A 25,950-nucleotide genomic window follows, 5' to 3' on the forward strand; every position below is an offset into this window, starting at 1 on the left:
TGTTACACATCTGTTTTTACCACATTGTTGCTTACAGGTGCAGGTATTGTCACGTTTGCGGACACACGAAAAACCTTCTGGAGTGCCGACATTGTCATAAGACATACCATAGCGAGTGTCTAGGACCCAGTTACCCTACCAAGTAAGGAAAACCTTCGCAAACCCAGATCAATTATTTTATGTTTATTGTCTTACCGAGATATTAAGTAAAATCCTAACAGATATTGATGTTTTGAGTCGTTGTAATTACGTGGTTGGTATGAAGAAGCAAACATTTTGATAGGTAACTATTCCTGCCAATCTTTGTCCATTTTTTTACAACAATAATTTAAACCATAAGTCGTTGTTTTTCGGAACAGAAAAGTTAAACCAGTTGTTTGCAATGTTTATTTATTAAATTTCTCTATGTACAACTTTTGCGGATGTGGTGGTATTACCCGAGTATAGACGTCGCACATGTGCACTACGTCATATTTTAAAATTATCTGATAGAACAACATGTAAGCTTTGGCGTGTTTCTCACCTTTTAACGGTATATTTAAGCTAGAACACCAACATTTTCTGAGTGTACGGTTTCTAACTGTGACCGTTTTGTGTGTGTTGTGGAAGGTGGTATGAGTAGAAAACATACACTTTGATGTTAAAACAGTAATTAATTGAAAATATTTTTACTAAAAATATTGTTATTAAAACAAATGACAAATGCTTCGAAATTTAAAACAATTGCTGTTTAAAAGCCATTTTGCAAGAATGGCAATGCATTATTACATAAAATTTTAATGAAAAAAACATAATAAAAACAAGGTATGGTTTCAAAAATCCTCTGTTTCTACTGACATTTCAAAGTTACTCCTGCTTGAAAATTACCCTGAACGTTAGCTTAAGGTTGACTTTTGATTAATAATCCAAATGTTTATTTCGTTGGAGGCCAATAAAGCGATTTGAATTTTCCTTTTGCAGTAAATACGATGAGAAAATTGCAAAGGTTTTGCACAAGCCGCTTGACAAATAACTTTTTTGTCAAAAATTTCCAAAAATTTCTCGCCAAAATTACCCCCTATAAGCAGAACGTTTTGCTGAATGAGCACGTTTAGTCGTTTAACGCAAGTATAAGTGTTTCACGACCGCAAAATGTACTAATTCGAACGTGTTACTCGCCTATACTAATCAACATTTACCTTATATAATGTCAGATTTTGATTTAAATTCGTAGGGTTCTACTTTGAACAACCCTACTATATTTTATTTGCTTACAATCAACTTCTCTCCCCCCCCCCCAAAAAAAAACAAAAAAAAACAAATAGTAATACATTATATTAGTAAGTAATTGGGCTTTCAAGAGACGTTGGCAAGTCAGCCATTTTTTCCGTCGTAAAAAGAGCAAGGCCTTTTGCACCTTACGGCAAGGACGCCAAACTTTGCGTGGTAAAAGCACAACTCGTTTTGCCGCCGTTGATCGCCATCACTTGTTCCCGCACCCAGCGGCGACATTCCATACTCGCCCTGTTGCCATGTCAACGACGAGGCCCTGATCCTATAAGTTTGTGAGCGGCTTCCCAACTGACGCCGCCTTGGGTATCGTCCCCTTTGTAGATTTGCGGTTTCTGCTGCTGGATCGGCCAATGTTAGCGAGAAGGCCTCTCTTGCAGCGGATTCGACTTGATGTTTTGCGTCCGTCGCACCGTCGTTGTTCTGCGAACTTTGTATTCCTTGACGATCTCGATATGCGAGATCTACCTTTTGGCCGATCTCGCGAAGGTCCTTGGTGTCGCACGCCGCCTGCAAGAGACAGGCCAAGTCGCGCGGCAGCAACGCGTACAGCTTATCTTTGATCATCTCGTGCGCGGTCGCGTCTAGATCCTTGAAGCTTCCCCCGGAGGTAGAAATCATGTCGAGCAGAAAGTCGCGGGGCGCTTGGCCCTTTTTGATCTCTAAGTCCTCCAGACCTGCCAGCCAGTCGATTTTTGTGGGCTGATAAAAAAGCGTTAGAAGCGTTTGCTTCAGGCTCTCGTACTTGTTGTTGTTGTGCGCCAATTCCGATTCGGCTATCTCGTGTCTCAGTTGCCAGTAAAGTTCGCCAGGCAGAGCCCTGGTAAGAACGCCGAAGCGCTGGCTGTCGTTTAATTGAAACTGCGCAAAAATCCCGTCAGCCAGTTTGAACCAGTCTTTCGGGTACTCCCGGTTGAAGCGAGGTAGAGCCCTAGTGCTGATTGCTGAATCCACCCTCACCAAATCGTCTCTTTTGATATCGATTGAATTAATCCCGATTATGAGTTGCTGTGCTTTCCATTCATTTTTCGAATTGTCTTTTATCGCTTCTTTATTTTCTGACATATTGCACTGCTTTTAAATTTCATACGCGCTGAACAACTACTATACTCATCTGCAAAACATTCGAAAAATCATTATGATACAGAGAACTCAGTTTAGGTTCAAAAGTTTCCTTTTCCTGCAACCCACAAAAAATACGGTTTCACTAAAGCGTCCCTAAAACTGAAACACGGGCGACTCTTCATATCACAATAGCAGTCGCCTTTTTCGCGCTTTTTCAAGGAAATCAAATTACCGCCTTGCTATTTACGTTTGAATAGTGCACTTGAAATTTATTAATTTTAATTAGTTACGAAACTCCGATAAGGACAAAGCATAACATCTTTAAATAAACAGACCGCATTTGTTAAGTTTTACATTTTTTATTCCAGTTTACAGGTTTTGCGCTTTGATTCGAAAACCAAGAATTTAACACAAAACAAATCAGAACCACACTCATTTGTTCTCCCCTTGCGTAAAAAACATTGCTGCAGTTTTAAAAAAGCATTAAAAAACAACTATTTATTCCTTTTAACGTTTTTTTACAATTGCTTCTATATAATCCGTTTTAAATCTTTTTTAATAGGTCCTAACACTCTTTTATAAAAACGTAAAAAACACGATGTTGCCTGATATGTTTCACTACAACGCAACTTGATCGTAAGAAAATGTCCAGTGCTTCACTACGGCCGCAACTCTCCCGAAACTTTATGTTTTCGCATTTTTTCTGCCAACTGCTGTCTTATCGATGTTTGCCAAGTTCCTGTCGTACGAGCGCGTGCGGTTGGCAATGATCAACACAACGGGATAATGAATTGGTCAACATTCTTCTCTTTACATAGCGCATATCAGCGTGGACGGAACTTAATCCAACGTCCCACTTGACCTAAGAAACGCTGTAGCGCAGTGCCCTGTGACCATGCACAGCACACTTACAGGGTTATAAATACTCCGTTGCAACCCTACAGGAATATACCCAAATCGACTATAGACATATACATATGTATTCAAGACAGCCAGAGCGAAGTTAAACGGTTAAAAGCTTACACAGCGCCAACAATGTGACGTTTACCTTTCCCTTTTTCGCAAATTTTTATGATTCACGATTTTCCTAAAAGGTCCTTAGCCGCAGAAAGTCGCGGGACTTACCACAGTTACCCTCACACTTTATTGCATATAAAAAATACTGACTTGGTGTACGTTTCTCGTATTAATTATGTACTAACTATCATACATTATCTGCGCAAAGCGCAAATAACGTCCGATTACACTGGTAGTGGAGCGCTGTTCTGCAGCGATTATTAATTGGTGGGGTATTTGTACTTTATTTCGTTGCGGCTAATAAAAGCTAGTTACTTTTGTTTTATAGCAGGAGTTCTTACATTTTTTTCACCGTAGACCCCCTAAAAAGTATTCTTGCTTCTCGTGGATCAGGGTAGGCAAGTTATAAGATATCACAATAGAAATAGACTTCCAAACTCTGCTGTTTCTGGTTCAAATAAATTGAAAGTGCAATGGATTCTAAATATACTTTCAGTGCAAACCAGTGTAAGAACCCCTGTTCTATAGGTTTAAGTGATTTGGCGTATGCTGAACCTTCTATCAATCTCAAAAGTGGGAAAATGTTTGTCAAAGTTGGTCGCGGCTTATCAAAAGGTTGTTCTTTTTTGACAGGCCCTCCGAAAGCGGTGCGTGGGTGTGCATGAGGTGCGTGCGTTGCCAGAGTTGCGGCGCGTCCAAGCCGGGAAACCTGGCCGGTGCCAAGTGGACGCACGACTTCACAATGTGCCAGCGATGCGGCGATCTCTACGACAAGGGAAACTTCTGCCCCATATGCCAGAGGTGGGTCGGACGCTGAGTTGCAACAGGGCACAGTGGCGTATCCTGGTTGGGGCTCCTGTTTTGTTTTTCGTGCGAAAGACTACCAGGTCCAACCCGGGATGCCTTGGGTTTACTCCCGTTTTTATAAGTGGTCAAAACGCCAGGCTGCCAGTTTGTGGCTATTTTACCCAGAAAAAAATATTTTATTGTGCTTATTACGAAAACATACCTTTTTCACATGAGTAGATGTTTTGCTACTTACGGAGCTTTTTTAACGAACAGCTTTTAAGTCTTAAGGTGACAGTGATGGAACAAACCAATGTTCAGGGGCTGACTAATCGGATATCCCCTTCGCCAGATTGGAAATTTTGCTTACTGTGTATTTAACGTACGCTTAATGCAATTATTGACCAGCTATATTTAATGTGTTTGTAACAAAGTTGTTCAACAAACGCCCACAACAACTTATTTCTTGTATTTGTTACAGTGATTAAGCGAACAGTCTTTTACACATACGGTTAATTACATAACTCACAACTCTTAGTCACTTTTCAACTATTTACACTATTTGCGACAATAGATTGTGGATGATAAAAAGCTCCTATTATAAGTGATGAACTGTTAAAAGGTAACGCTCAAAAATACCTTGGCACAGACTTAGACAACTGGATTTACTTAATTTAGGTTAGAATTAAAGTTAAAGCATTTGAGTTTTTCTGAGCACACAAGCAATTCACAAATTAGATTAGATTAGAAATAGAATTAGCCCCATTTTGCTCTAATTCATTAAATTACAAAACTAGAAAGAAATATCATAGTTGTCCAAGTTTGCCTTGGGGACCGGTAAACAACTATTATAAGCGAAACACTAATTCGATGCTGCGTTTTAGATGTTACAGCGACGAAGATTTCGACACTCGAATGGTCCAGTGTGCCTCCTGCAAGAGATGGGTCCACTCGAAGTGCGAAAGTCTCACAGGTAAAGCAGCCTTCGTTTGCTCTACATTTTCATGCCAAACACTTCGCAATTTCTCACTTACGTTGATAATAATCCAAACATTTGCTTATAAAGCAAAGCGGTGTTGCAACCATATGATGTGCTTTCTTTAAAAAGTAAAATATTAGATGTCGAAAACCACCCAAAAACTTTTACAAACAAGAAAGGATCGTTTCACAGCAACTTAGAAACCAAGAAAAACTTTAGCGTAAAACTGAATTTGATTGGGCTATAGCGAGGTGTCAGCAGTGAAGCACAATTTGCTGTAAATAACGTAATCCGATCAGTACTACAGTTGAAGTCCGATAAAGCATTTGTTTTTCTGAACCATATACTGAAACCAATAAACCTGTAACGTATGCCTGGGCAGTCGAGATGTACACGCTGCTCTCCCACCTTCCCGACAACATCCAGTACAAGTGTCCGGACTGCGACGACAGAGGAGTAAGGATGCAGGAAATCATGAACGAAGAGGACGAGAAGAAACTGGCCAGGTCGCCCGGGGCAATGACCCAGGGGTGAGAACCGTTTCATAAATTTGCATTAGAAATATATATAAACAAATAAAACTCAAAGTTTAAAAACCTGAGTAAAACCAGGATCAGACGTTTTTAAAGGAATATATATTTCGCCTACATCGTCAGTTTCTTATTCAAATATAAGTGAAACAAAATGTCTGATCCTGGTTTTATTCAGGTTTTTAAACTTTGAGCTTTATTTGTTTATTTACGCGTCAGCGGAACTGTGGTCGACAAGCAGAAACCTGCTGCCAACGGTTTGGATTCCATAAAAATTTGCCCTTAAATATATATATTTTTTTTGTATTGAAGTGGGGGGAGGCGTTAAGCTTGAACGTCAAATTAAACGTCAATTCTTACTTAAAAATGCTGTTGCTAGGCACTTACTTGTTTCTATAGCAACACCCCGGACGCTGAGCGCGTGCGCCGGATTCTTTCGCAACTTCCGGCTCCTCGCTGGAGGACCGTGATCGAGGAGGAGATCCAGGCGGGCCTGGAGGAGATCACGATGTCACTCTTCCATAACAGAGCCATGTACTGCATCCTCAAGCGGGTAAGAAAACGGGCGATTGATCTAAAGAAGGGGTCATCCACTTTTTTGTTTATTAAGGGCGGATAACTGTTAATCGTGACCAGTATATTAATATTGTGTGCCTTTATAGTAAAGAGACCTAAAGGGCTGCGGCTGCTTAACGATTTAGTTTTAGACCATTGTGTAGATTTGTTTTAATTAGAAGATTTCACTTATGTTGTCAAATCGAATTCAGGTGTGTAAAAGCTGTTTTGGTTAGGGAAAAAATAAAAAAACGTTCTAATAAATCCAACATAAAACACTTCTGTAAAAGTGAACTTGCTGATTTTTTAAATTTGAACATATCTGCATAGTTATCCATTTATGTTTTGTCCTTTCAGGATTCAAACGCAGATGATTCGTCATCTTCCCTTTCACCAAGAGTCTACGAGGACACCACCAAGCGGCCGCACGATTTGTTCGCCGTTCGATTCGCCGTCCACAATCGGCGCTACAGGTCAGTTTGTAAAAAAACATCAACCGGCGCTTATATTATTCACATTCTTCTCAATTTAATAAGCAGAACAGCTTTAGATAATTAGTTTTATATCTTTGAAAAATGTATCCAATTGTTAAAATATTTCATTAATAGCAAATATTTTCATTAATAGCTTTTGGGCGAAATATGTTTTTCTTTTATATGTTTTACGAGGAATAATTATTATGATATTATGTCTGCACTTTCCAAACTACGTTTGCCTGATTGATATTTACTGGACGATTTTATTAATTCATGTCAAACAGTTTATTTTTGCAATATAATTTAAAAATGTTGCAGAAAGCTTTGCACTCTTTGTTTTTTACTAGAAATTATTTTGTTCCGATAAAAAAACATTTGCACGGTGCCGGACCGTTGCACTTTATCATTAATAAACAACGTCTCATCTTAATAATTGTCAAAGAGTCTTTTGGGGTGTCTTAAACCGGTTAACACTGAAGATCCAGCGTCAAATTATCAACACCAGTCTATATACCAGGGATAAGGAACATTTTTCTTGTCTCAGGCCATACCAAACTCAGAAACGTCTCTGCGGGTCATTAAATTTAATTGTGTAGACTACTACGCATCTGATAACAATCGCAACGATTGTTTGTCAGGGATAAAAGTAGGATATTTTGCAATTTACACTAGATGATGGATCAAGATTTGTGCAAAGCGCATAAAAATGTTTGAATATAGTTGAAATAGCCAAAAAATATGAAGAATGGCCTCGTGCCCAGTTTGTCAAATATGCCGCGTGGTTTGCGCGGATCTGGCCCGCTGGCCGTAGATTGCCTACCCCTGCTAAACTAAACAAATTTTCCGCACTTTTTCCTGCAGGTCGCTGAACGACTTCTACAGCGACGTGCGAGCCATCCTTGTATCGGTGGCCGAACCCGAGGACCGTGGAGCTGTGATGCGAGCTTTTAGGGAGGAAGCGGGGAACGTCTTCCCCTGGTTCAACTTCGAGACGGGAAGGATCCGCGACACCGACGACGTTCCCGAGTAAGCGCCCGGGCCTGTGTTCTGTGACGTCACTTTTTGTTTTGTGACCACTTTCGTCCGTTTTGCTGAATTTATTTAGTTTTGCCAGTTTACCTTACTTTGAATTGTGGATAAACTACGTCGGTTTTGCCAACTTGCGCCTTTTTTCTGAAGACTGATCTCACTTTTTTCCAAATTTTTGCCGACTTTGGTCTTATAAAGTGTTTTTTCAAATAAACTTGGTCGAAGCATGTTCACCGCCATGCTTCAAACTAGGGGTTTTCGACCTGAGAACCCCGAAATTAAAAACATACCCGAATTTCTTGTAGGTTGACAACAAATTAAATAAAGCTATTTTTCATAATGGTGTTGTTGTGAAGTTTACTTTATTTGTGCAGTTACCAAATTCTGCTTTCTGACAATTTTAACTGAAAAAATTTAATTTTTAGTGCTTCGAATATTTCAGTTGCATTTTGAAAAGACAACGTCTTTCCGTAAACTTACCACTTTACCCCAGTAGGTTACCCTACTAGGAGTTCGGGTATTTTTTTAATTTCGTTTACCCCAGTAGGTTATCTTTCCGTAGTTTACCCACTTTACCCCAGTAGTTTACCCACTTTACCCAAGTAGGTTACCCACTTTACCCCATACTTGTGCAGAAATCTGTTGCCCCACGCGACGATGCCCCCGGTCCCCGAACACGACTACGCCCAGTGGCTGGACAAGGACATCACTCGCACTCCAGGAACCCCCTTCGCCTCCCCGGGCAAGTCCCAGCAGGTTCCGGGCTGGGGCACTCCGGTTAAGGGAGACTCTCCCGCCCCTTTCGGCAGTTTCGAGGACTTGCGCCTGTGCATCTTCTGCAGCAAATACGGCGATGATAAGCCAACGGTGAGTGATCATGTGGTAAAAGTGTTTTTAACATTCTAGAAGTGTCTGCCAATTTGAAGCAGATAATTGAACGTTGGGTAAAGCATGGGCAGAAAAATAATATGTAACACATAATCGCACCCAAGCAAATGTTTTTCGTTTTAGGGTTACGTATTGTTGCGGTGTTATCCATGCGGACAATGTCGACACGTTCCCAAAACACTTAATTACCGGGGTTTATGAAAAGAAACATTTGGGTGATGTTTTAATCTTGTAATCAAAACCATGTTGTAACCCTAAAGACACGTTAGTTTTTTTGTAAGTGTGCACAATCGGAACACAAAACAAATAGATTTGGGAACGCCCAAAACCAACCCAAGTATTACGCTACGTTTTGCATTATCGTGGCTCTATATCCTGTGCACTGTTTTTTTTTTATTTGTGACTACGTAATTTTATTCGAAAAAACGTATTATAATGTCGGTATTATTTTATGATGCCATTTTGATTTAATTCACGTCGGAATTTAAGCGGTTTTAAATGAGAAATAATATAAATAAGGACAAATCAAATATTATCCCAGGTCATTAGGACCGTCCTCCACGGATTAAGGTTTGTTACCGTTTTAAATAAATCCAATAACGTCATAGACATCACAATCAGGTTAACTCATTAATAACGTTCAGGGGTTTCACCAGCCTAATTGCTGCCCATTAATGGACACCGCTTCGTCATATCGGAAGAATGTAGCGCTCCGTTAAAACACACTAGGAATTTAGCGTTTCCCCGTCGATCTCTAATTGCGCCGAAAGTTCTTTATCGTCCTTTGAACAACAACAAAACGTGACACGCCAAGTTGTAGCCTATAGTGCAGTCTTGGGCAGCACGCGTCGAAATGTGTCCCGACCGGCATACAAGGGGCGCGGTCAAGTATACGTACCTGTTGTTCCCGCCTCAGGTTCAAAAGCGCGCTTTGATGCTGCCCCATAATTACCGCGACCTGTGGAGCGTCAATTAAGACTGGCCAAAGCTGGTAACTGTTTGAAACGGCAATCCCGCCCTTGGTGAGCCGCTAATGCGTTTAATTTCTTAGCCACTTTGGCTGTGCGTCTTCGTGGCGTCTTGTCCCCGATCCTTCAGCATGTAAAAAATGTTCGTTGCCACGCATCGCTAAAATCACAACGAAGCGTTCGCGAGAGAACGCTTCCACTTTGTACTTCGTATTAAACGCCACTCGTTGCAGGATCGTCGTTTCCGAATTGTTTTCGCTCCACTTTAAAAAGTCATGTTTTTTTGGCGTTTGCTCTTTACTTGCTTAATGGGTTTCGTGCCTTGTTGCGCCGCATAGTTTTGATTTGTGATTTTTTGTTTGTATTACAGTATTAGGCAGACACGAAAAAATAAGCTAATACTGGTATTTACAAGGATTACATTATTCGGCAAATTTTAACAGTAATATAATACTAAATATGGATGTCCGTCATTTGTATTTTATATCAATACCGATACTCGGTATTGTGAAAAAACCTCAGCCGTCCGATTCTACGCCAAATAAAGCTGGATCACAAACATCCGCTAAAACACTCAAATTGTTTCAGTATCGGATTGGGACCATTGCTACACATTTCAAATATTGATTACTAACCCGACAATGTCGGACATATTGGTGGTTCTTAAAGTGGGGTATGTGAGATATGTCAAAGGGGTTTCGTGCAAACAATTCTAATTTATTTACTTAAAATTTATATTGGACGAAGCACATCGTTTTAATTAAAATGTAATGATATAAATCATTTGACAGCTTGTAATTTTTTTATGATACTGATTTGAAATTTCACAGTAATTTTTGTGACTGGTACGTGATGATTTGAAATTTTCTTGTTTTTAAATCACAGCGGCCCTTAGTTATTTTAAGGAGGAGCAAAGTGTTCCGCCGCGTTAAAACATTTAAACTGACCTAAAACTAGAAATCGTTAACGCACAATCATTACTTGAACTTTAGCTTTCAATCCAAAATGTTCGTACGACCGTGCAAGCGCCCCAGAATAAAAAACAATCACGGAATTTAAATGCTCCGGCGCCTAAACAACGCTGCTTTTCCATACAGGATTGTGGACGCCTGCTTTACTGTGGCCAGGATGAGTGGTGCCATGTGAACTGCGGCCTGTGGTCGGCCGAAGTCTTCGAGCAGCACGACGCCTCGCTGCAGTACGTCCACTCCGCCGCCTCGCGTGGAAAAATGATGGTGAGTAAGACTGACTGAGCAAATGTTTTGCGCAACGTAGAACCAACCTTGCCTATATACTAATAAAACTTAAACAGTTGGAAACATGTCGCGATTCTATGCCTATGCATTAAACATGTGTTCTATATAGAAAGTACAGCCTAAAACTTTCATGTATAGGTTGGAAGGTAAACCACGTTGTCTAAATATATTTTTTTGTTGGCACATTACATTTGGAAACGCTCATAAACCAACCATGGGAGTAAGTGGCTGTTTTAAAATATATATATTAAATCAAATATATATTTTAATTGATCCGTCAAAAATTGTCGGAATTGGCGTTGATTCGAATGTTAATACCCCTAATTCTGTGTTTTTTCAAATATGGGCCGCCGTTTGATTTGGTCGCCGACTGCAGTAGTTCACGTGGTTAGATTTAATGACATTGGTTCAGGGCTAGTCATCTCTAAATTTGAGAAAACTGCAGTAGAAATACGAATACATGGGGATGAGCATATTATTCAAATTTGAATTTATTTATGCTATTTGTCTTATATTTTGTTCGCTTGAAAAATGTTTATTTTAGAGAATTGTGTCGACAAAGCGGCGCTCCCATACTTACGCTACGACTTTGGGTCGCCGCAAAAAACGTTCAGAAACACCCTATTGAAGAGGTCTGTAATAATTAAACGGATCCCACAGACCGAAACCAATTTTTTTTAGTTAAATATTTTTTAATCTGTTCAAAACCCGCGTTACCCATATTTTTCCAGAAATGCGACCATTGTCGTTTGCCCGGCGCAACGGTCGGATGCCACACCCGCGACTGCCCCAAGAACTACCACTTCATGTGCGCCCGAAGGTCCGGTTGCGCCTTCCAGACCGACAAGAAGGTCTTCTGCGCCCGCCACCTGCAGCACGTAAAAGCGGAGGTGAGTCGGTACAAGTGTGCAAAAATCGCGCAAACGATGCTGAAAGTTCACTTTTAATAAATATTTTATTCCTTTGTCACAGTGCCGCTTATTTACGGGGCCGTCTTAGCGAGCCATTTTTATTTGTTTAAAAAACATCACAGTATACAATGTTGCCAGCTTTAACTCCAGATTGATATACATGTCGAGGATTAAGCAACGACGTTTATATTTTTGAACACTGCAACAACTAAAACGTTATAACTAAACTTTTTCCTGGAAAGTAATTATGACAATAAATACACTGATAGATACCTGCACGAGTTATTGCAGAAACGTTCTAAAACAGAAAAATATGTCGTTTTTTTATCGAATGTTACGCCTGTTATATTTTAATTAAATTTAAATATTTTTTTGATTTTGCATTCTTTTTTTGGTAATTGTACTTTAAATTAAACCGAAAAATCTTTCGTTTTTCTGGATCTTCTGCCTGTTGTATTTTAATTAGAATTATTTATTTTTTGATGTTGCGTTCTTTTTTGTTAAATGTTCTTTAAATTAAACCTATTTTCGCGACGTTGTTTCACGCTAAATTCTGACAACCCAATGTATATACAGCAGGCTTGGAACCTCTGTCGCAATTGAAACCTTTCCCACTCAAAAACGTCGCCAATGCACATAAAAATAACGCTTTGAGGCGCAGGTTTTAAGCGACGAGCAGTTTGCGGTGCCTCGTCTTGTGTGCGTGGATAACGATGAGATGCGGCCGAATCGTCGCTGGCAGCGCGGGATGCACGCCGCCGCCATCACCCTAACCGTTGGCTCGCTCACCGTACACAGCCTAGGCCAGCTCTCACTCGCGTCTGATTCCAGGGAATGCCTGGTGCCCGTCTCGTACAGGTGCGATTTCGTTGTTTTCTCGAGGAAGACTAGTTGGGAACACTATGCATATATCTGTACTGTAGCTTAGTAATGAATTGCAAAGCCATAAAGGTCGAGTAGATCGACATCATCTCGATTATTAAGAATTAAAGTTTGTTTTGTTTTGAGCTGTCCTGAACATTTACTGTATTTACTAGGCTTGCGTTTACTTTGGTAATACACTCTGTCTGAATTATAGGCTTTTTAGAGCCTTTTATTTCAAAGCTGATCTGACAAGTCATGTTGAAATAGTTTGTTAAAATAAAAGTAGAGTATAAACTAATGTAATGCCGGTAACAGACTTGTGTGATAATATTTAAAATGGGATATATGTATCTTTTTAGTAACACACAACATTTTTAGAAAGCTTAGGCGTGCAGTGTGGACGAGTTTATTGGGCTGTCACATAAAAACTAAGATCCTTCACAGACATCGTTTCGCCAATATTCCCCACTTAACACTTCGTTTCTTTTCCAGAATGACTCGGTTGTTTTGGAGCACTTTTTCGGCCAACCGTAAAACCCTTTACACAATCACCATCACCGATCGTAAACCCTCGGTCGACTCATCCGATGCCGACAAATCATCGGAAACCAACATGACCATCTCGCACGTCAACGAATCAGGTGAATAACGCTTGATGTATCCCTAATTTTCCGAAGTAAACCCAACAACATGATTGATGACGGTCTGTTGACGGTGTTCAAATATTATCAGCTTCAGTATATGTTTAGCAGGGCTTGAATTTGGGATTCCATTTTGATCCCTTTAAACGTATTTAATTAAGGGGAACCAATTGTATCCCGAACAAGTATTTGACCTTTTTAATTATTTGACTCTTTCGGGCAATGAAAACAGATAAGCCAACTGGTCATAAAGGATTATTATGCCAATAAATAATTTCATTTGCATCACGTCAAACATCGAATATATAACGTTGATTTTCGCATTTTAACTTTTCTATCACCGCTGTTTGCATTCCCGTTTTAACATCCCCGGCCTAATGTTTTCAGATCGCTTCCAATCCAACGCGAAGCCGTCGCCGGCTCGGGTTTCGTGCAAAGACAAGCTGGTGAATCGGCTGGACGACCCCACGCCCCACATCGGACCCCTCTCACCCATCCGCCGAACCCCAACGAAGACTAACAGGGACGGACAGCCGACCGGCACCTACACCATCATGTCCAACCTGAATAAGACCCTGCCTCGCCTTGTCACGCCTATACCGGCCACTGCCAAGCTGGTGCGCGAAAACGTCACGACCTCGCTCGTCCAATCGGCGCCCGCCACGTTGCGCAACCCCGCGACGACCTCTGCCTCACCTGGCAACCCATACTTGCGACCACCGAACATTTTGACCGACAGCGACAAGCCGTCAGCTGCTACTGGTCAATGGAAGCCGCCTGAATTGCAACCGATACTCTACAATTCGTCACTTGTCCGGCTTTCCTCTCGTTTTGCTGGGAAGGAATACCAACTTTCGTCATCTATCTCAACAGCACAAGACTGCACCCTAAATTCCGGCTCTTCGGGAAGCATCATTTCTGGCCAAAACCTTGACGCCAAATGCGTTTCTACCGTCGCCATTAAAAAAGTTGGTGGCCAAACTGATATTCCCGAAAGCCCCACTGTTACGAGTATTAAAAACTCAGAAGATTCAAGTATCGTGACGCAAAAAGTTACAAAAAGTCAAGTCCAACCGCCCGATTTTTCTGGTGTATCTAAAACAGACAAACCTGAACCTAAATCCTTTGCGAAATTTCCCGAACCGCTTGTTGTAGCAAACGCGAGCAGCATCGAAACCGCCGACCTAAAAACCACAAACGTGTCGGAACAAGATACGTCAACCTCCCCGTTTCAACAATCAGACAAACAGACGTCGGTTGGTCTCTTGGCCAGCGCAAGACGGGCCACCGCCACTGCAGAAAGCAAGGCTTCGCTCTCCAGTAAACCTAAGGAGCCGGAAGTCGTTCTCTGGTGGAAGAAGCAGCAAAAGCAAGAGCCGGGTAAATGCACACGCGAAAATTCGTCAAAAAGCGACGGCGATCTGTCGCCGCCTTCAAAATCAGGGCGACGTAAATACTTATCGGCAGATCACAGCGATCCAAGCTTTGTCCCGGAGCGAGCGACTTGGAAGCGCTTGCCTGGCGAGAGCGCTACAGAAGCGTCCACGCGCGTCACCAGACGATCCCTGGATCGCAACTGCAAAAAGGAAGAGCTGGCCGCAACCTCCGAATTGGCGAATAAATCCGCTGATTTGCCCTGCTCTCTCGAGAAAGCTACGGCAAAAATTGGTGTTACGGACAGCACAGATCCCCGGGTAGACGAACACGCTTCTTTGTCGGAAAACACAGAAAATAAAATATCTGCGAACGAACGTTTGGAGGCAAATGAAAATGAAGATCATATATCCTCTGATGAAGAAATTAGCTGCATAGAAAAGGTTTCTTTCAGCTCGGAAGAAAACGAAGTTTCAGAGAAGTTGACGCCATTAGAATCAAAAGCTTCTGACGACACTTCTACTCCCAAATTAGAAGGCGCACCAAAACCTGAGCCAGCAAACTGTGACGATATAGAAACTGACAGTACGTTTCAAGAACAAACATCTAGCGTTACGGAGGTCGTATCCCCAGGTTTAACAGAACAAAATCCTTGTGAAGATTCAGCCGACACACCAAAAATATTAAACCTGGAAGACCGTACATTGCAAAACAGTGAGGAGCTATCCGCCAAAACTTCCGCCACTGTGGAGCCAAAGCATAACGTGGAAACACATAGGGCAAACAACTCCCAGTTAAAATCAAATTCCAAAAAGCTCCGAAGCAATTCAAAAATAAAAGAAGGTCCAACCATCACCAAATCAGACCAAGCGCAAGTTCAGAAAACGGAAGCCGACCTCCGCCCTTCGACGCCGAAACATTGCAACAGTAAACATCGACGTAACAAATCGGCCAAAACCAATCACAAGACGCCCCTGATGAGACTGGGAGCAACGAGGGCCTCACGGGCGAGGAGCAAATCGCACGACGTGATGAGGACTCGGAGTGGAAAGGGAGTTAGCTCCAAGGTCCCGTCTCCGCTTCCATTGCGCCACAGAACGCGCTCGGGCATTGTCGGCGCCAAAGTCACATCCCCGTCTGTCAAACCTCGTTCGAAAGAAGCAAAGGCGGAGATAGAATTGACGCCACCTCTTGTAGAAGTAAAGGCGATGCCTGTGCCGGAACCAAACCCTGGTAGGAACGCAGATGAATCGACGACGCACGACTCCAACTTGCAAATGCAAGTGGAAACCAAACCAGTCGAAATGCTAGTGGAAACGCAAGTGGAGTCGAATGCTATTGGAAACAAAACCAAGCCGGACACTGTGACACCAAACGCGCAAGTCGAAGGCGATGAACGCGACGACCTGGATTCTCCGTCTCGCAGATATCCCCGCCGCGACACCTACCTCTGCCTCAAGTCCTTCTCTGGCCTTTCGCCCAACTACGCCCTGGCCTCCTACTCTAGGCACGAGCCACAGGATTCCGGCAAAAGGAAATTAAGGAAGTCCCGCAAGCGCCCGGCAACCACACCGCCGCGGTCGCTTCGAAGAGCGAGCGCTTCGCGGAAAATCAGCCCCGTGAAGTTGGTTGTCGGGCGACAGAAAGACGCTGGTAATTCGTCTGAAGAAGCAGGGCCGGGAAGTGCACATGCTGATGTTCTATCGCAGCCGGATCTTGTTCAGAGCAGTACTTCGGAACGCGGTAGTTCTGGCAAGTCACTGTGTTTATAAGCAGAGCAAATACTTATTCTATTTGCAATGTCTCGTGTGTTTCTGTAGTAATAAAGAGAATATATAGTTTTATTTTGACTTACGTTGAAAGTCTAATTCAATTTAAGGATAAAAATGTTTCTTTTATACTGTAAATTGTGAAATACCCAAGGTCGTCAAATCAACTCTTGCCATGTTTACCGCGTGTCACTGAAAATTTAAAATATTGGTTTGTTAATGTACATCCAACGCATTTCTGATATTATTTTTCCGATTTGTGAATTTATTTGCGTCTATAATTCAGTTGTTTTTAATAAATAATATATCTCAAGTAAACGGCACTCAACCCATAAAAATGTGTTACCCCAAAATTAAAACTACGCAAATATCACATAAATTATTCCGAAACTCTGTTTTATTAAACAGATCGAGATACTCCGCCTTGTGTAGATGGCGAAAGATGCAAAGATTCTGAAGCTTTCCACGAGAAAGAAGTTAAAGCTGCTCTCAACGACCTTTTAAATGCTGTCGTGGTTTCGCTGTCCAACCCTCAACCGAGGCCTAATCCTCGTCAAGAAGACATTCCTACTAGGCAAGAGAATGAGTCGTCTCCGATTCTTCCTGATCTGGACGACTCGATTGAAACTGCGAGAGGAGGAGGTGCTCCTGGAGAGGAAGCGCCTCGAGCGGCCGAAACGGGGATCAACTTCTCCGGCGAAATCCTTAACGTGTCGGTGAGCTCCAATACAACGTCAGACTTCCGCCCATCGGAAAGCCTAGTGTCGCCGGTAATGGACCTGGACGACCATCTTCCCTCTCCTGTCGACGACGCCATGCTCAAGAACGACCTTCTCGCTTCGGGGGAATGTCCGGTGCTGAATGCCGATGAGGTTGAGACCCTGCTAGAATCGCAGTCGGATCCCATTTCGCCCGTACAGCTCGGCGCTTATTCTGTGAACTCTTCGGTTAACAACCTTCTGCAACCCGCTACTCAACAGCAACTTCCAACCGACAACTTCTTCAATCCGATGACGCAGTTCAGTGCGCCGCCACCTGCCGTTTCTCCCGCAATAAACGCGATTCACAAATTTCCGACGTTTATTCCAAACTCCACCGGTTTCGTGCGCGACTGCTACGGCGTCGGCGAACAGACCCCCAACAACCCCCCTTCGGTCGTTCTCCGACCTTTGCAGATAAGGATCCCGTTTGTGCCCCTCCCCAACCCTGCTCCCGCCTACAGCGAACCCCCGCCGCTCGAACGCAGCCCCATAGCCCAGGGACCCATTCCCATATCTGCCCCACTTTCCTACTCGATGCGCGTTACTATGGCGATGACGGGGGCCTTCAATGACGACTCTATGACGTCACATGCGTTTCGGTATCCCACAAACGTAAGCAGCAACCTGAAGCAACAATATCCCCAGAAGCAGCAGCAGCCGCCATCTAACCCGCCTCGTCTTCCCACCCCTATAAACGTTGCTAAACCTGTCGTGTTGAACACATCGTCTTCATTGAGAAGTCCTCCTAAGCCCAGCAAGTTTCCAAGCCAACCTCAACTGGTACGTCAAGGGATTTGGGTGATAAATCATATCTAATGCTATTGTTATGTTGTTGAGTCGATCAAAGGGTCTGCATTTTCCTAGCATCAACAACGAACATTATGAGCCTTACAGTCTATCTCAGGGGTGTCCAACATGCGGCACGCGACCTAATAAAAAATGGCACAAGTCCTCAAAAAATATCTAATTAGTTATTCAGCCAATTGTCAAAAAAAATACTAAAGTTGTTATACAGCCAATTGCCATTGTCGCGGCAATTACGGCAACTAATAAATACTTCTTGTATTATTATACCATTAGAATATACTTTAGTGCAGGCTAGCATTAACAAAATTATATAGTTTGGTGTGAAGAAACAATAAGTAAAAGTCAGCTCACCGACGGATGCTTAGATGCAGTAATGCGCATTGCTACAGGCCAATCTATCTTTACAGTTTGGCTTAAAACAAACTTGCGCGAAGAACCAGATTTGGTCAATTATAAATGGTATGCTTGATTAAATAAACAAATGTTTTTGTGTAAATTTGTAAAAAGCTCTTATAATATTAGAAAAAAATAGTTACTAAACTTTGGCACGGGAAGAAGTTATAACATAAAAGTTGGCACATCGGCCTGTTTGAGTTGGACACCCCTGGCCAATATTTTTAATTGTACAGCGCACCTATAGCAGAATAATTATTTCCAACCTGAAGGCTTTAACACATGTCAGCGTGAACCACTATCAATCAGCCAGTGCGCCAAACCCTTGTTTTGCTCGTTTTTAGCAAGGCAACAGCGACCAGCAGATGAACGCACTGGAGCATATGATCAACTACTACAGCGCCAAGAATAACTTGACGACGGAAGAGAAGGAGATTGTGCGCTCGATCATCAGCTCTCAGATCCAGACAAACCAGCTTCCCATGCCAGCAGCCGCCAACACCGCCAGCGATCCTCTTACGAGTCCGGACGTATTAAAACCATCTCAGTCGGTAAAACGCTTTTGTAATACACGCCGTTTTAGTTACAGTTTCCAGCTTTTAATTAGTTGGACCTTGGTAAAAAAGACACTGTTTTTATAAAAAAGTTTTCGTTTAAGGAAAATATTTCGTTTCTTTATAACAAAGACAATCGTGATGTTTAATACATTGGTCTGTGTTAGTGTCCAAGGAAAATATTATATCGATTTAACGCACATTGAGGAAATCGGGTATTCACGTAGGATGTTTTTAGTTCGCAGGTTTGATATTGAACTCGTCCGGACAAAATTACACTCGCAAAAAGCCGTCTGCAAACTTCCTTGTTAAATTGTTTTTTCTAGTTGCATAACCTTAGGTCGTCTTTGGCGTTCAACATATTTTTTCGCAGATCTACATCAACAAATTTAGTGCAGTTTATTTAATTACAAAAATGTTTTTTTGCACTCTCCACTCGTGAGTTGTTGTCAAACAGTACAACGCAACGCAATGCACTGGCATTGGCGAGCAGGCGAGTTCAAAATCCCAAACCTGGTCCGCGACTTCAGACCATTAAAAGATTATTTGATTACATTACACATCGTATACACAGTTAAGGCCGCCAACGTAAATAAAAAAGCATTTGCGTCTCCATAAGCTTAACCCTTGTGTATGCTTGCAGTTTCTTCCGTGCGAGACCAAGTTGAAGCAGAAGAAAAGAAAAAGCTCACACGAGCGTGAGAAAAAGGATCGCGGAACGCGAGCCAAGCGAAAACGATCCCTGGATAAACAATCCCACGATAAACATCACCACCACGTCGCCATCGATGCCCGTTAGTACCATTTTGCCTTTGATACTTTATTTTGTCGAACTAAAATGTAGAGTACACTGGCAAGCAGGTGTGGCGGTGCGTGCAGGCGAGATATTTTGCAAAAAACTTAGTCGAATTTATTGTTGCACCGCTTTGATGTTTGTTATCCTGCTACAGCGTCTAGTTTGGTGGTAAAAAATGCATTCAAGCAACTTAATTTCCTCCCTGCACACCACAACCTATTTCAAGGGCATGGAGGAGATGTGTGTTCTGACGCTTTAAATCAGGGATCAGGGATGGGCAACCTTTTTCTAGGCCGGGCCAAAACCAAACTCAGAAAGGTCTTTGCGGGCTGCTAAAAACACAGTTAAAATTTAAAAGACTTACTCATCTTGTTACAACAACCGCAACAACTGTTAATCAGAAATAAAATTAGAGTATTTTGCCATTGAAAAGGTGTCTAAATACATATATAAGCTATTGCTACCAGGCATAATATCAGGTTTGTAGAGCTCTTCTGGTAAATGTAATTTTTATTCCGACGTTTCGACGTCCTATACAGGTCGTCTTCATCAGGGTAAATAACACGGAATGCGACTAGTACAGTGCACGATAAACAAAGGAAAAAAGGAAAAAAGAATGGAACGCAAGCACGTTACAACGCAACAAAAACAAAACGCGATAACGAATGATTGGGCCTCTAATCTTTAAGCAGGTGCCTGTAGCACGCTGAAAGCATCACGTCCGTTTTGATGTTCATTGTGTTGCCCCGTTGGTGAATAATCCATGACTCAAGAAATAGTCTTTTCCTGTAGTCAGATTCCCGGGCCACAACACGGACGGATCCGCCCCGCGCATCTACGGCTTACCAAAAATCCACAAAGAAGGCATCCCTCTGCGACCAATTGTTTCGTTTGTTGGTTCTCCAACCTACAACCTTGCGAAGTACCTAGCGAAAGTTATTTCTCCGCTCGTGGGCAATACAGAATGGACTGTTTCGAACTCGTCCAAGTTTGTTCAAGAGATAGCACAGTTGCCGCCTCTGTCCTACGAAGAGGTAATGGTATCGTATGACGTCGTGTCACTTTTTACATGTGTTCCTGTGGAGTTGGCAATGAACATCGCGTCATCCAGGATTATAAACGACTATAGCCTTAAAGACAGAACACCATGGCTCCCTCTGGATATTGTGGACGGTTTGCGGATTTGCTTGGAGCAATCCTTTTTAACATTCAGGGGAAGCTTTTACCAGCAGGTTCAAGGCACAGCGATGGGTTCCCCGGTATCTGTGGTTGTCGCGAACATGACAATGGAAGCGCTTGAGGAAAAAGCCTTATCAACATTTGCCTACCCACCAAGATTCTGGCGGCGATATGTTGACGACATTTTTTGTGTCATTGATAATAACAAGGTTGAGGCATTTCTACGGCATCTCAACGAGGCGCAACCAGGCATTCGGTTTACCATGGAACTTCAATCGGTAAACTGTCTTCCATTTTTAGATGTTCAGGTCACAAGAACCGATGATGGTGTCTTGTACTCGAAAGTGTACCACAAGCCAACGAGTACAGACAGGTATCTCAATTTTCGATCGCATCACCCCACATACCAGAAAAGAGGGGTGGTTCGTTCCCTGAAAGATCGGGCACGACGCTTGTGCACACTTAACGACGACTGCGAGGCGGAACTGGCGAACGTTCGCAAAGCCTTGAAGTATAATGGCTACCCCAATTGGATTCTCCGTGATCGACGGGCAACTTGTCCCAAACAGGCGACTCATCCAAAAACAGAGGGTTTTGTGACACTTCCGTACATACCAAAACTGACGGATATTCTGCGGCGTATGTTGCGTGACTTTGGTGTAGCGGTGGGCGTCCAACCTGCCAATACTCTCCGCAAGCTACTGTGTCACCCGAAAGATCCAATCAACACCTTTGAACAACGAGGTGTTGTATATTCTATTCCCTGCGCCGAGTGTCCGTTAATATATATCGGAGAGACTGGAAGGTCACTTAACACCCGACGAAAAGAACATCAACGGGATGTTTCCAACAGTGACGCGAAGAAGTCGGCCCTCTCCAATCACGCGGTGTCACAGGGCCACCGTATTGATTTTAATGCGGCGTCTGTTGTGGCCCGGGAATCTGACTACAGGAAAAGACTATTTCTTGAGTCATGGATTATTCACCAACGGGGCAACACAATGAACATCAAAACGGACGTGATGCTTTCAGCGTGCTACAGGCACCTGCTTAAAGATTAGAGGCCCAATCATTCGTTATCGCGTTTTGTTTTTGTTGCGTTGTAACGTGCTTGCGTTCCATTCTTTTTTCCTTTTTTCCTTTGTTTATCGTGCACTGTACTAGTCGCATTCCGTGTTATTTACCCTGATGAAGACGACCTGTATAGGACGTCGAAACGTCGGAATAAAAATTACATTTGCCAGAAGAGCTCTACAAACCTGTGTCTAAATACATGTTACTCTCGATGCAGGAACAAGATTTATGTAGTTAAAACACCAAAAAAAATATTAGGAATGGTCTCGTGCACGGTTTATAAACTAGGTTCTGCGCCAGATGATTTGCCTTGGCGGGACGGATGTGGCTGGCGTGCTGTAGGTTGCCCACCCCTGCTTTACATGCACGTCGTTTCAAGTTTTATATGTATGTAAAAATTCCACGCTTTAAACTAATAAGGTGACTTTGAATATACCTTTTTGAACTTCAAGTCGACATTCCTACCAATCGCAATACAAAGGTAAAGTTATAAATTCACAACCACTCAGTCAGACAAATACGTGACAAATTAAACTTTCCATTGTCTCCAACCGAATGGAGCGTGGTATATGCGGAGACGGTGCAACGCTCCTTATTAGTGAGTACTGTATGTTTTCTTGCAGCTTGGGTCGTGCATTCCGACGACGGTTCAGACGAGTCGTCGTGCCTAATGGAAATTTACGAGCAACGAGCAAAGTGCATCAAAATGCACAAGCAGCCCGCGCTCAAGGTAAGAGAGGTTAACTTAACCTAGCTTTCAATTGCCACTGTCACTACGCTACGCTAACCTGTAATTAGCTTAACCGGGCGATGACGGATTACAATCGAACTAGTTTATGTTGTGGGAAATTACCTCTTGTTTGAATAGCTTGATCCATTAGCCACTAGCAATGTTCGTAAGTGCATTTTGTGGTTTAACCTGTATGCAACTCTTGCTTGCTCTTGGGTTTCCACAAAGTACCGTGATACTAATTTTCGTTTTGGAAGTTATCCCGCCTAGGCATTAACGTTTCAGGACATTTCCGTATAAGCATTTACGTTTTTTGATTTGCTTCAAGTTGTTTGATCAAAACGATAAAAAAAAATTTAAATTTGATTCAACATGTATTTTTCTGTGAATCGACGGTGTTACATTTTTTGTTGCAAACATATCTGTCCCTTATATGTTTAACGCCTTATTACCTATAAGATCGAGACATAAAAATTCGAACATTTTTTTGTATTCGCATTTCCTTTTTCTGAACAAAAAGTGTTGCAGGGCTTCTAGCAAAACTTTGTTTCGCTTTACAATTGATGTGTTACAAGCCAATATATTTAAATTTTCTTTTAATGACAACTTTGTACATCTGTGTTATAAAGAAACCAAACTTGCTTCATGTCACACAATCGTCAATACAACTTATATCAAGCATGTTACGATTGTTACGCCTAAAATGTTAAGCAGACCACTGATACTATTGCTTATTTTGGTAAAAACTGCTTGTCCGCTTCACGAAACGACACTCCCGAAGATCAATTCCGGCAATCCGATGGGTGTTAAGCACATCTTGTTGGCAATGACAACCTTTAATTACCTCTCGTTAAGGCGCTTGTGGATATTTTTGTTTCAAATGAAGTTTGAGATATTTTTCATTTGATTTTCGACGCTGATTCGGTTAAAAATAAGTAAAAGAAACAATATTAAATAGTCGTTTACTCCTAAAACAGGGTTTATTTGTATGGTCTTCATTGTTTCATAACGTGTCCTTTAATTGTTTAGCTAAATTTACGATTATACTGGTTGTTTAAAATGGTATACGACATGTAAACATCTCGTTGATCTGTTTGTTGTGTCTCCATTTCTACCTGTCGCCTGCGATTGAAACGCTGCAAGCTAAATTTCTGCCTGTTATAGTACTATTGTGGTTATCTAAACGCACAGGTATTAAGTACTATAACAGGCTTCTTTAACCATTTTGTAAACATTTTTTTTTTCTAAATGATGTTTAAAAAAACTCCCAAGAAAAATTTCCTATTGCCTTATAACAGTGAAAAAGAGTTTTAAAACAAAAAGTTAACCGCTTAATACATAGGATCACAACTCGGTTTTACGTTTATAAACATTTTTTTCTTGAACCAGGTCCTTTCTATGTACAACATTTTCCTCGGAGACAAAAAGACGAACCGGGAGAACCGCTTGCCCCCTCCCCCGCCCAACGGGACTTCCCCGGCCGCCAACAAGCGGCCCTACCTCATGTACGAGATAAAGAGCGACGACGGATATTCCGCCAGCGGCCCCGACTTGCAAGGTGATAAAAACGTCAAAATATTTTTTTACTGGAGTTTGCGACCCTAGTTTTTCCATTGTTGTTGCGTGGTAATCGCCTCGCACTGTTTCTCGCATTTTTTTACCTTTTTTTAAGTATATTTTTCACCTTGAAACGTCAGAAATGTCTAACAAAATGATCTACTTTTTCGCTTTTATCATTGCGCAAACTACAGGAATGAAGAAATAAAAAGAAATAATTTCCATCTCTTGAAAATATTGGTTTTAATTTATAATATGTTAATTACTTGAAACCTTGAAAAAACTTGATAAGACTGTCTTTTTTGCTTTTGTTTTGCTAAAACTAAAATGTAAATTTATACCTATTGGAGGAACAGACTTTTCACGTTTACTTATGCTTTTAATTATTAACTTGCAACCCCAGAAAAATCGAACTAATCGATTTATTTTTTCGTTTTATCACCATTCATACTAAAGGGATGAGAAAATAGATAGAATAATTCCAACTCCTGTATAACATATTTGTATTTAAAAGTTTTGTATCTTAAAACGTTAAAAACAGTCCCTTTTCGCTTTTGTTTACTCAAACTAAAGAGCCACTTCATATTTACTCCAAACATGCTGTTTTCACTCAATTAACCTTAAAACCAAGCGGATCTCCATTCGCAGAGCTGATGAACCAGCTGTTCGCCGCCGTCCAAGAGTGCCGCTCCACAGCCAAGGGGGGAAACCCCTGCCTGGCGCTGACGTCGGTCATGACGCCGCACCGCTTCCTGGGACTTTCCCACGACGCCGTACGCTTCCTGGTCGAGCAGCTGCCCGGTGCGCGCCACTGCCACCGTTACCGCGCCAAGTACCACAAGCACAAGAAGGCCAAAAACGAGGTGACAACCCTAAACTATGAACTTTGTTTATGTCCTAGCCTCCGTTGTTGTAATCGACTGGCACAATGATCACCAAACTAACGGCAAACGGACCAGATGCTGCCCTTTAGTTTATTCCTTCGACCCTCGGGATAGTTTCTTAATGTTTGTAAAATACGTTTAATTATTACTTTATCAACGGGTATGCTTATCAGATGAATATCCAAGCTTTTTTTATTTTTAATTCATGAAATTTTAAACCAAACGAAAATTTGCACGATGACTAAATATTTTAGTAATATTTTTAAAGTTATTTTCGTTTATTAATAAAGTCAAATTAGTTCGAAACAAATTCTATACGACGTCCTAATTTATTAATATCCTTACGGTTATCTGGTCTGTTCGGTCCTGGGTCACTAGAATGCGCTTTGTCGGCGCCCGAGTTTTGTTGTTGCGTTAATTTTTTGGCCTTGAATTGCCACCACACCCTCCCGCTTTTCGTTCAAGTGCCGTCTTTTCAACGTAGCCAAGGCCTCGTCTCCGTTGCCGCTTTGCTGTGGCAAGCGGTGGGCCCATTTGTCTGGCTTAGCAGCCGTTTTTAAGTGTGCCGATTGCTTGATCTGACTGTTGTTGTGACAGTGGCACCACGACACCGACTCTCTACCTTCGCATTACTTGACGTTCGAGAAACGTTTTTTGAGTGGTTTAATTGAACTCCTATTCAGAATTCGTTTTGATCACTGGCTTCACACTAGTGAAGCTGGCGAATTTTAATCGTCAAAACATGATTCGAATTCGAATTTTAATTGCAACATTCCTCGATAGTGTTTGATTGGGGACGTTTGTGGCCAGTACTTTTTAAGTAAAGTAGTTTTTTTTA

General features: G+C 41.9%; 2 protein-coding genes across 2 annotated transcripts in view; both read left to right on the forward strand.

Moving 5' to 3' along the window:
* The window catches only part of LOC146167882 (histone-lysine N-methyltransferase 2A-like), a 48,765-nt gene that overhangs the window by 18,416 nt on the left and 4,399 nt on the right, over positions 1 to 25,950 (forward strand). Inside the window, exons 26-44 of the mRNA XM_083386162.1 lie at positions 38 to 142; positions 3,985 to 4,152; positions 5,022 to 5,110; positions 5,499 to 5,622; positions 6,046 to 6,199; positions 6,559 to 6,674; positions 7,539 to 7,703; positions 8,342 to 8,573; positions 10,660 to 10,797; positions 11,550 to 11,708; positions 12,391 to 12,587; positions 13,086 to 13,234; positions 13,622 to 16,360; positions 16,786 to 17,918; positions 18,683 to 18,889; positions 19,536 to 19,686; positions 22,565 to 22,671; positions 24,061 to 24,229; positions 24,877 to 25,091. Of these exons, the coding sequence (XP_083242288.1) occupies positions 38 to 142; positions 3,985 to 4,152; positions 5,022 to 5,110; positions 5,499 to 5,622; positions 6,046 to 6,199; positions 6,559 to 6,674; positions 7,539 to 7,703; positions 8,342 to 8,573; positions 10,660 to 10,797; positions 11,550 to 11,708; positions 12,391 to 12,587; positions 13,086 to 13,234; positions 13,622 to 16,360; positions 16,786 to 17,918; positions 18,683 to 18,889; positions 19,536 to 19,686; positions 22,565 to 22,671; positions 24,061 to 24,229; positions 24,877 to 25,091 (6,517 nt within the window). The remainder of the gene's footprint in view (positions 1 to 37; positions 143 to 3,984; positions 4,153 to 5,021; positions 5,111 to 5,498; positions 5,623 to 6,045; positions 6,200 to 6,558; positions 6,675 to 7,538; positions 7,704 to 8,341; positions 8,574 to 10,659; positions 10,798 to 11,549; positions 11,709 to 12,390; positions 12,588 to 13,085; positions 13,235 to 13,621; positions 16,361 to 16,785; positions 17,919 to 18,682; positions 18,890 to 19,535; positions 19,687 to 22,564; positions 22,672 to 24,060; positions 24,230 to 24,876; positions 25,092 to 25,950) is intronic.
* Positions 20,667 to 22,042, forward strand: LOC146167883 (uncharacterized). The gene has a single exon (XM_083391515.1). It carries the CDS (start codon positions 20,726 to 20,728, stop codon positions 21,926 to 21,928), a length of 1,203 nt encoding a protein of 400 aa, XP_083247641.1. The 5' UTR covers positions 20,667 to 20,725; the 3' UTR covers positions 21,929 to 22,042.

This window comes from Ascidiella aspersa, chromosome 1, assembly GCF_963924565.1.
Source record: "Ascidiella aspersa chromosome 1, kaAscAspe10.2, whole genome shotgun sequence".
NCBI lineage: Eukaryota > Metazoa > Chordata > Ascidiacea > Phlebobranchia > Ascidiidae > Ascidiella > Ascidiella aspersa.

What these genes read in the sequence shown, in the direction of transcription:
- LOC146167883 (XM_083391515.1), top strand. Translation starts at nt 20,726, where the DNA reads ATGGTATCGTATGACGTCGTGTCACTTTTTACATGTGTTCCTGTGGAG.